At 38.5% G+C, this 10,962-nt stretch overlaps 1 protein-coding gene across 11 annotated transcripts; it reads right to left on the bottom strand.

Annotated features, from left to right (window-relative positions):
• Positions 1-3,101: 3,101 nt before the first annotated feature.
• Positions 3,102-8,635, bottom strand: GPR85 (G protein-coupled receptor 85). 11 transcript variants are annotated; one of them, XM_074315714.1, is made up of 4 exons: positions 8,354-8,635; positions 7,707-7,842; positions 6,863-7,448; positions 3,102-5,760 (listed from the first exon to the last, which is right to left on the bottom strand). In XM_074315714.1, the coding sequence occupies exon 4, from the start codon at positions 5,588-5,590 to the stop codon at positions 4,478-4,480; it is 1,113 nt and encodes a 370-aa protein (XP_074171815.1). In that variant the 5' UTR covers positions 5,591-5,760; positions 6,863-7,448; positions 7,707-7,842; positions 8,354-8,635; the 3' UTR covers positions 3,102-4,477. The 11 variants fall into 11 exon arrangements, with proteins under 11 accessions (XP_074171815.1, XP_074171817.1, XP_074171819.1 ...); XM_074315716.1 differs by having other exon boundaries at positions 8,496-8,630; XM_074315718.1 differs by lacking the exons at positions 7,707-7,842; positions 8,354-8,635 and adding an exon at positions 6,108-6,241 and having other exon boundaries at positions 6,863-6,984; positions 7,119-7,556.
• Between the last annotated feature and the right edge of the window lie 2,327 nt (positions 8,636-10,962).

Below are 10,962 nucleotides of genomic sequence, written 5' to 3'. Positions count from 1 at the left end.
GGTTTCTGAGGAAACTGGGAAAATCACAGAACACTAGCATGCCCCAAGTTAAGAACAACAATAAAAAAAAGCAATAACAAAAAATTATCTTTGTAGACCCTGCAATTTTCATTCAAAACATTTATGAGAGAATATTAACAAACACAAAAGTGGTGTATTTTGCATAGTAAAACAAACTCATAAGACTTTGGAATTGTGAATAACCCACAATTCTGATAACCATCTACCTTAATTAATGTAGCCAGCATTTGAAACATTACCATTTATCACCTTATTTATCTTTTGTGTATGGAACTAATACAAGCTGGGTCTTTTTTTGTTTGTTTTAATACCATAACAATACTGGAGGAATAAAATAAAGAATGGAATAAAGTAAATTTATCTAATGGTGAATACACAGAAATGAAAAGTTTTGGTTCTGTTTGCAACTGTCCTACAGTAATCCGTTTCAACAATTCACTATTACATGAATGAAAAGGAATATGTCTCTGTAATTGTAAATATGTTTAATTGTATTTACAATGAAAGTAAATTTTGGAGGCCAAACTGTTTAGCTGATAGGAGGTTCACGAGTTTTGGTGTAAATCTCTGATAAGGCACAATAAAAATGTTGGAGTGGCATGCTTTAATAATAAAAGACATGTACCCTGTTGTACAGGTTATCCCATCTTTGTTGGAGCCCCACGGGAGGCCCCCTGGGCGTGGGCTCTTAGTGCCTTCTTTTGGTTTTGCTTTTCCTAGGCATTCTCATGCTAACTTGCAAGAAGGTATGAGAATGGAAGAAAAGACACGTCCAGGTCTCTGGAAGGAATCGAAATACCTCTTGTGGAAGTGAACAGTCCAGAAAGGCGGGGGTGCAGAGGGGTGGTGGTGGTGAGGGTGGGAGTGGGGGGGACTTTAACAACCAGGTTATGTTGTTATTTTGTGTATTGCATTAATATGGGAATTTAGGGTTCCAAAATACAACATGGTGACTGAGCTAAATGAAGTGTGAGCAGAATCGGGGATTCCCTCTGAATGGAGGGAGTATGATATATAAAAGACCCCAAGGAACACTAAGAAAAGATAAGCGGTAAGGCACTCAGGGAAAATGGAGAACACTCCTAATGCACCTCACTTGTTGCTACTACCTATTTAGTTTGTCTTTCCCACTAGACTAAGAAATGTCCACAAGAGATGGTTCTGTTTTGTTTTTCACTGTGCTCTCACCACCAAGCCCAGTGCCCAACACCTGTTTGTTGAGTGAATGAATAAATGAATAAACAATTCAGATAGCATTCTGGAAGGAGTAGCCATATTCATGCATTACCAATGACAAATCAGTTAGCCTCTATAAAAAATGCTGGTGTTGAAATCCAACCAGCTAACATTAAAGAAGATAATTCAGTTAATACGTTGTCTTACAAATAAATTTTTAAAAGTCAAATCACTATGGTTAATTTTGTGTTATTTAAATGGGGCGTCTGTGGGAACCTGGGCAAGTCACTCACCCTGTTGTGCATCAGTAAACATCTGCATGCGATTCCAGTCAGGCTAAATGTCCAGTTCCACCAGGCATCTCGCAGATAAACCCACTGTGCACTAAGGGAACCACATGACACAGCACAGGAACATCCATGCCAACACATCACTACTGGTAAGGAAAACAATTGAAAGACTGTTCCGCTAACATGTAATTAGTCCAAGAAGGACACGTGATTATTGATAATGGGTCTTTCTCACAGGGAAGTTGGACTCCCCAGTGGGAATATATTTTTATGTGTTGAAGATTAGTAACATTTTTAATTGAATTAGTAACCAACTGGTTTTAAATATTGAATATTGGAATGAGTGGCAAAATAGATAGTGTGATCTGGTCATTAAGACACGGAGGCAGACTTTATTTTATATGGTTGCTACCATTCCTCATTGGCTCACAAATGGCGCTGATTAACCCAGGACGTGTCTCTACCACTGCTTGCCCTTTGACCTAACATGCCAAGTTAGTCAAGCCTAGGCTTAAATGAAAGTCACTAGAGTTCAGCATTATTCACTGATCCCTGGGGCAGATCACTTATCAAAACTGTTAGAATCTGGAATTCCAAGTAGTGAGGCGCAGTTGGCAATCTCACTTGGCTGCTGCTCTTGACTCCTCATTCCCCTAATCTTACTCGTGCTCAGCTTTCTTGTTTACGTCATAGAGGCTGGAGATGATAAAGCCTACTCTGTCCTCCAGATCATTGCTGAATTTTCTCCTGATTGCTGGTGATATTTGAACCTCTAAGCAAAGTTCTCTATAAAGATAATGATTGCAATCATGTCTCTACTGCAGTTTTTTTTGAGTTGGACACATATTATCAGAATGTCCTGTGATAATATTTCCTTTGTTGTATATTGGATAATGATATTAGTACCAACAAGGGGACTTTATTGCTAGATTGAACTCACTGTTGTACATTAAACTTTGTCTCAGATCCAAACAACTTTGGTTAAAATAAAAATGAGGTCAGTCCTCACTAAATCACAGCTTGAGCTGTCCTTACATGAGCAAACTGAATAGTTGCACATATCATTGAGTCATTTCAGTTATTTTTTCTTATTTATATTTATATTTTCTTTACAGATGTACTACTATAGCAATACAGAATTCTGCTCCACTAGATTCCTAAACTTATTTTTTAAGTACAAAAAACCCCCCAAAAACAAAAACAATGAAAAGCAAACAAAAACAATAACAACCTTTCTGGCTTTGTCATAACATTATTGCAAACTGTTCTTACAGGTTAAATATGTAGAACCCCAAATTTCTACTCTGCCCCAAATTAAAATGTGATATTTATATTAAAATTCTGAACCAACCAGGAAGGTATACATCTCTAGATATTACTGGTTTGTGAGAATAAGTATAATTATGATATGCTATCAAATAATGCTTTTACAGATGTGATTTGTCAGTTTCTCAGCTTTATGCTCCCTATCATTTATACATTTCCAGTTCTAGATTATAGTAAGCAACAAAAATAAAATTTACAAAACCATAATAAAGTTAGTCTTACTAGTTTGTGCTTGCCTTCCAAGTTAAAAAACCAAAACCAAAACAAAACAAAACAAAAAAGAAAACGTTATTTGCAAAAAATGTAAAATTTATTCCAAGAAAATTAACAGGCTACATGGGTAAATTTTGGCAAATGCAACTTTATATTGAAATCACACATCTGTATCTTAAAGAATGAGACTCACAGACTCTAATGTATTTCTAAAATACCAGAAATCATATTATAAGCTTTCACAAGGTAAATCGGAAATAATTTAAATGACCAATACACTGAATGTGCAGAAAGTATAAACAAGACTGTGCCTTCTGTAGAAGAAACGCTTCAGATTGTGCAGGATGTCATACTAAGGCTGCGGTCTCCGCTTGACAGCTGACTTAAAATATAAACATAGATCAACTGCCTCCTTCTTAGAACACACTAGAATGGGTAGCACACCTCAGAAGAACATCTTAGCCCAGTGATGTGCACCTTAATTTTCAAATCATGTGAGGAAAAAGGGAAGAGTATTAAATGATCGTCCATGCAGTTCCATACGCATGACCATGACCTAGGTACTGGTTTGATTTCCCTTGACTACTTGCTCCAATGCAAAATAAGATAAAGATACTAAATAACCCTTTAAGGCAACATGTGTTTATTATGCTTTATTAGAACTGCTCAATTGTGACCAGTTGGTACCATTAATGTTGCCTCCCAGACCAATATCTAGCATTCGCAAAATAAAAAGGAATTGGAAACATTTTATACCAAATCAACAAAAACCACGTAATACAGTTCAATGCTAGCAATTTCACTAGTAGGTAAGGAAAATGGTATTTATAAATAGTAATGTATTAATTTAAAAAACGTAAACTCTAATTAGAACTAATATACTGCTTTGGAATGCTCCTCCAAACTTACAAAGTAACTTTTTTAAGTGTGATAATCCAATAATTGATGGCACGTCTTTCCTGGATTACAGTACTTTAAGTCCCCAAATATTTTCATCTTGGCAAAACAATAATAGTATGAAATGGTTTAAAGTCTTCAAACTTCTAAAATTAATTTTTATCAATACATTTACCTCATGTCAACTTAATTTATTAAGATGTCCAATGCTAATTGTTTTTTTTTTGATGTTTTTTCATAAGTAGTGATATACACAGCATTTAGCACTGATACTTAGCACCTGCCAATTTCATTATCAAGTTTTCAACCACATAAAGAAATTTAGGGCAGTGGTTCAGTCCTTTCTTAATTACAAACCTTCACCGGCAGTCAGCAGGATCACTCTGAGATTTAAAATAGGATTATAGGTGAACTATTGCAAAGACTGCAGAATGTTGCCCAAATCCTTATAACCGCTGATCCCATTCTTGATTTTCTTCTCCAGCTATGGCTACAGGCCACATTGCTTAGCAGAGGTCAGTGTTTCACAAGGCTAAAGATTTACTGATGCTCCTTCATATAACACAGTAAGGTTCCCTTGGTAACCTGGATTTTCTGCAGTAAAGAAGGGTTGTGCTGAAACAGCGCCTCAGCTCCCTGTTGGAGAATATGCAGACAAAAGGATTGATTCCTGCTTGGGCAAAACTCATCCAGACAGCAGCTGTTAGAAATCCCCCTGGCACTACAGGCCCTCTTGCAAAAACTCTCCAATAACAGGCCACCAGGTAGGGGCCCCACAAGGTTAGAAAGAGAAAAGTCATTATATAGAACATTCTGCTGATTCTTTTCTCCATTTTGAACTCGTCTAAGACCAATAGCCTTCTTCTGCCCGTGGTGTTTGCATTTTGCCTGATGCCCAACAAAGTGGGTGGTGTAGGACCCCTTCCAAATCCTGCTAGCCAATTGGCAGCTGCCTGGCCACTGGCTCCAGGGCCATGAAAAGTCCAGTTCTGGCTGACTGCTGCTACAAACTGGACTGGCTTCATTTTCCTTCGATCGTGGACAAAAAATATCAGCTTGAGGTAGACAAGCTGTGTGGCTAGGAGAATGAGAGCAAGAAGCAGCATAAAACCTAAGGAATCATTAGCCCTGAAGGAACGGTGTTGGAAGGTGCATTGATCTTCCTCCCTAATGAATGAGTAAGTGCCCACATCTAAAACTGGGGGAAATGCCATGGCCACAGACAGAGTCCACACCATACAGATCACAGCCAGACACGTCCAAAAGGTCAGCCTCTTTGTATAGAAGCGGTGATGAGCGATAGCTAAGTATCTGGTGACACTGATACAGAACAGCATGAAAGCAGTGTGGAAACAGGACAAAACCCCCAGAAAGGCAATCACTTTGCAAGTCAGAGTCCCGAAAGTCCAGGTAGAGCCATTTTTGACAGAGTTGAATACAAATGGAAAACAAATTGCAGATCTGAGGATATCTGAACAGCAAAGGTCCAACAGGAAGTAATAAGGTGCTCTATGCAAGGTTTTATCTCTCACTAGCAAAATGGAGATCAGAAGGTTGCCCACCACGCTGACTCCTATTATGAAACCCAAGGAAGTCAGTTTCAGAAAGGCTGTTAGAGGAGAGAGATTTTGCACAATGTTGTCAGCTGCATGGCTATAGTTCGCCATAGATGGATGGAAGATAAAGATACAGCCTCAGTCAAGTCTCATGATCTAGATAGAAGAACAAGGAAAAGATAGATCCATACATTTTACTGAAAATGTAATCCACAAAGAGAACTGATCCGATCTGCAGTCATGCTTTCTCTTTTCTTCCATTTGATTTGCCATCAGAATATCTGGGGGAAAAAAAAAGAGCTATCAGTTCTTAAGTTAACAAGCAATGATGTCAGGCAGTACTAACATAAAGCTGTTTATTTCTGGGGAAGTAAATAAAGTTTTAATTTTGAATAATATTATTTGCTTTAGTACGTACTTTTGCTTGAGATTTCAGAGAACTGGCTTGCTTAGTTTTCTGGGCTAGATGAATTAAAAAATGTCCCTATTTTGGAGGACATATATTTTATTGGGTACATTTAGGACAAAAGGAATAAAATGTTCCACAATCATAAAATTTGCCAGTCCAGGAATTAATCAGTAGATCACAACAAGATTGCTAATAGGAGACAGAAAGGAGATTACCTACATTTACTGAGTTCTATTAGTATCTGTCAGTATTTTACAGGCAGCTTCTCCGCTGATACAGATCCAAAATATGTCTTTTAACTCAAGTGTCACTATTCATGCTGCATATTGTAAGAAGAGTATTTGTTGATTCACCTTAAATCATAATTTCAACATTAGACTTCTAAATTAGTAGGAACTTGTCCCAAGATTTGATGTGATTTAATCTTTTGTCTCCCCCCCCACCTCCCGGGCAACCCCACCCCAATTTTGGCAAATCTTTTCTCCTTTAAGCACATACGATTATTAAAAATGGTTAATGTAAATATTAGCCAGGGAAACACACCCACAGGAATAAAGCACTTCCATTTGTAAATCTTGGCTGCCTGGGTTCAAATGAATTTAACATGAACCCGTATTTATTGGGCAATTAAGCTTTTCTGTTTACACTGATATAATCTTTGTTGCAAATCACAAGTGGCTTCATTTGAAAATGAAATGCACATTGTCTCCTTGGTGCCTGGGAGCCACACCAGGGAAATGGGCTTCCTCTGTCATTCCTAGCAAGCATCTTTCCTTTGCCACTTCTCACTTGCCCGGAATACGCTGATGGTGGCTCAGGCAAACCTGCGTTCGATGATTTTAATTTCCCCACTGATATATCCCTGGGTAAATGCCTATCTCATCATGCAACATTATGAAAACTGAAACCCGCCACCCCTGGATTTATAATGGGGGGTGGAGGAGGGGGAGGGAAGAGAGACATGCATTACATACGCGAAGATGGGGAGACTGCTTCTGTTCCTGGTGATTCGCGATCTGATATTCCTTAGTCTTGCAAGGCTTTCCATAAATGGAGCTCTGAATAAGCCCAACTGAAGATGCATTGCCTGAATGTACTTCCATTATGCAGTTTATTGTTTTAAAAAAAAACCAAACACCACCTTAGGGAGGGCTTTTTCCCGGTGTGCCTGCAGTTTCATCAACACTGCGCCCTCCACCCCTAAACTTAACCGAGAGTATGTCCTCCTACCTGTTGGTGTTGGATATCCCGACAGACTATAGCGTCTTCCATAAATTGCCGGGGGGTTTTCTCCTTTCTTTCTTTTTATTTTTTGCCTTTTTTTTTTTTTTTTTTGCCTTGGTGCCTTGACTGAGCATCCAGGCAGGGCTCGGCGGCGCCTGCGCGCTGGAGCCTCCTTGAGCTCCAGCCGCGTCCTCCCCTGTCGCAGCCGCGCGGTCTCCCCCAGCAACGCAGGGGCCGCGGCGGCGAGGGCGGAGGCCCCGGCCGCTGTGGAGCCAACCCTAGTCCCGACCCGTTTCCAGAATTGCCGGAGTTCACTGAATGCTCTGTCCTGTTGGGCTGGCAAAATGAGGCTTTTGTCTCCTAGTGGCTGCTTCTGAACGTTTCCCTCCCCGCGTGTGCAGCTGGGGCTGGAGAGGCTCGCTCAGGACTCAGGCCCGCCCTCCGCCCTCCGCCCTCCGCCCTCCGCCCTCCGCCCTCCGCCCTCCGCCCTCCGCCCTCCGCCCTCCGCCCTCCGCCCTCCGCCCTCCGCCCTCCGCCCTCCGCCCTCCGCCCTCCGCCCTCCGCCCTCCGCCCTCCGCCACCCGGGCCGCGCACTTGGGGCAGCCGGCGCAGGGCGCCCTCTCTGCGGCCTCCGGAGCTTGTCTTCCGGTCTTCTTCGGGGTGGTCCAAAGCTCCGTTTAGGTTTCTTTTTAAATCATTTCCCCAGCTGACCTTTAAATTTCCAAGTTAGCTGGGGTGAGGGGGGAGGTGAGGATAAAGGGGAAGGGAGGGAGGAAGGGAGGAAGAAAAGAGAAACAAAAATCACATATATATGATATATATGTATATATATACATACACACACACACACACACGCACACACACACACACACACACATATATATGCAGTCAAGAAAAATTTTGTCAATGGGGAAGAGGGGAAATCCGGTTAAGGCAACCCTGTCTTTGTTAGTCATCTATTCTGGAATGCACGCAAATATGCGTTATGTAGGGAGAAGCTAAGTTCAGAGAACTGCAAAATGATTTAACGAATTTGACTTAAGAATCTACAAATATTTTAAATGACTATTCCTTGCATTCCACCCCACCCAGAGACAGCCTTTTCTTTCTTTTTTCTTTTTTGCAAGTATGACTGACCAATAGATTGGTAACCTCAAAGCAGTTGTGTGAGTTTCCTTCCCTCCCGTCCTCCCCTTGTTATTACGGAAGGAAAACACTAAACACGAACTCATAAAGCTTACACCGGTCCATAAGGTCCGATGATATCATAGCCTGACAGCTGGGTGCTTAGGGATGCCTCTGGAATCCCTTTTCCGTATTTTACCGTTTCGAAAGAGTTTTGTTTGTGGGGGTGGTGTAAGATTTTAAATGACAACAACTCGCCTCCAAAAAATGAGCAGACGTCCTTTCATTAATTCCCGAAGTCAAACGTCTGCTTCTCCTCTGGTATGCTTATTGCTTTATAATAATCTGTTAATGAAACAAAAAATAAGTATCTTCTCTACAGTAATAATTTGATCTCCAGATTCCGGTAAAATACCTCATTGCTGGGTGGCGAGATTGTGACATTCAAGGGAAGTCAAGCCAATCAGCGTACAGATAATATGGGTTAATTTACATATTGTATTTCTATTGGTCATACCGAGGTAAAGCTTTCTTTGCTAAAAGCTTAAAAATGAATACTTCACTGTCATGATGTCACAGTCATTACACAAAGCCCTATGTTGGTAATACTGAAATTATGTTACATTTTCCTAATTTGTTTTGAAATATCCTAAATCCATTAGAAATAGATAATGATTTTTTTTAAAGGAATATATATATAAAGCACCTAACTCTGGCATTCCTTTAACTTAGGAAAATCAATCCTACAGTAGTACTGTAGTAACTTGAGGGGCATTTCTATTCAAGTATAACAGTACACTTTTTTGCAAAACAAATTCAGAAGAGATCAAAACTATATGATAGTTTACACTTTGTAAGTAAAATGTCAAAGTATTTTTATGGAACTACCAATCAATTCAATTTGTTCATTTTTACCTCCCAATTAGTGTCTCAATGTACTTTGCAAAGAGTTATTATTTCCTGAATTTTTAAAGTTTAAAAATCTATAGAATAAGAGACTTAAATAAACTTCCTGCAGATTCACGATTGGCTAGATCTTAGGTTGTATGGATTAGGGAAAAACTATTTAAATGTAAGTTAAAAGGGTGATTGCACTGCTGGGTCATGAGGCAATAATTTACTCTGCCAAAAGGTACAGGAACAAGATCCAAGGGTTTAAATATACTTTAAGAAGCAGGTATTGATTCCTTAAAAGTAAGAAAGGGGATATGTGTGTGTGCAATATTTTTTCATGTTCACATCTCATACTATATTAAAGCTATTGTTATCCTTTGCAAATGAGTGCAGTTACATCCACTAGTTCTTCAGTTTTCCCAGCTGTTAGATGAGAATGACATTTTCTTGCCTCACAAGGGGGCTCAATAAATTAATGAGATGTCCATTTAGTTCATTAACTACTGGAAAAAACATTAAAGTCTGCATCTTCCACTAACAGGTATTTAAAAATATATATATTTAATAACTTGACAAAAATTTCATATCATCTACAAGTTCTCAAATCTAAAATCATTGCTTCAAAGTGTTCAGATCATAACCTTGTTTGATCTTTGCTAATTTCTTTTTGATTCTTTATACCCAGAAAAATTGTCATACTACAAATAGAAGGACAAAGCAAACAACAGCAATATACTATACACCATGGATTTGAAGGATTCTAAAGGCTTTCAGGTTCTTTGCATGTTACATTTATTATATTGATCAGTGAATTAGGAAGACTCAGTTATTTGCTTAATTTGGTTCTTATAATAAATATATACAATTTTATTTAAAACAGCGAGTATCTTCTTTTCAAAATCAAACATTTCAGATTTTTGCCAAGTGATGCACAGCGTCATGATGGTCAAAGGCAGTGTTTTTGTTCTATGCATTGTTTATGTAAAAATATGTGTCAAATGCAGAGAATGATAGGCGAAAATAAAATGTTCTAAGAAAAGATTTTTTAATCATTCATTTAAAGTGCTGTCTCTCCCATTTAAAGCTTGTCATCAAAACTTTAAAAATATGTATCATTGATATTCTCGACTCTTACTAACATCTAAAGCTAAATTTGAAAAAGAGACTTCTATAAATTTTCTAGAAGCTATCTTGGTAAGAAAGACTCACATCAAGGACTTTTGCATAGAAACATTTTCTAATAGTATATTTTTTAAAATTCACTAACTTGGAATAAGTGACCAAGAGAAAGGGAGATTATGCATTTATATTTTGATAATGTTTTTTTACCTCCTAGTCTGTTGCAAAAAAATGATCTTTTTTCACAATAACATCTAAGTAACTGAAAGTTTCCGGAGCTTTGTACTCCATTTGCTTGAGGAATAGAATGGTGAAAGAATACACTAGACCTAAAGAACTTCCACTGGATTTTAAAATCGTGCCTCGGGAGTTCAAAATAACTATAATTGTGAACACCTCAAAAAGTGAAATTTCTTCAGAATTGTAATGAATTTTAAAAGATTAAGAATCTGGCCTATTTCTTTCCAAAATCTAAGACTCATTTGTCATTCATTCATTCATTTTTCTCTCTACTCTGTCAAAACAGGTTCCAAAGTGTTAATATAATTCATTTTTAATTTTAAGGCTAGCATCTCTAAGACATTCCTTCTCAATTTAAGATCCAGATTTTTAGAAACAGTGATTTAACTTCTCTGGCAATTTCCTTCTGTTTGAAAACTAAAACTTATTCCTTTATTTAGTTCATTTAACAAACATCTGTTAAGGTTCTACT

The sequence above is a fragment of the Rhinolophus sinicus genome, linkage group LG11, assembly GCF_036562045.2.
Source record: "Rhinolophus sinicus isolate RSC01 linkage group LG11, ASM3656204v1, whole genome shotgun sequence".
Classification (NCBI taxonomy): Eukaryota; Metazoa; Chordata; class Mammalia; order Chiroptera; family Rhinolophidae; genus Rhinolophus; species Rhinolophus sinicus.
This window is presented reverse-complemented; position numbering and strand designations above follow the sequence as displayed.

What these genes read in the sequence shown, in the direction of transcription:
- GPR85 (XM_074315712.1), bottom strand. Translation starts at nt 5,590, where the DNA reads ATGGCGAACTATAGCCATGCAGCTGACAACATTGTGCAAAATCTCTCT.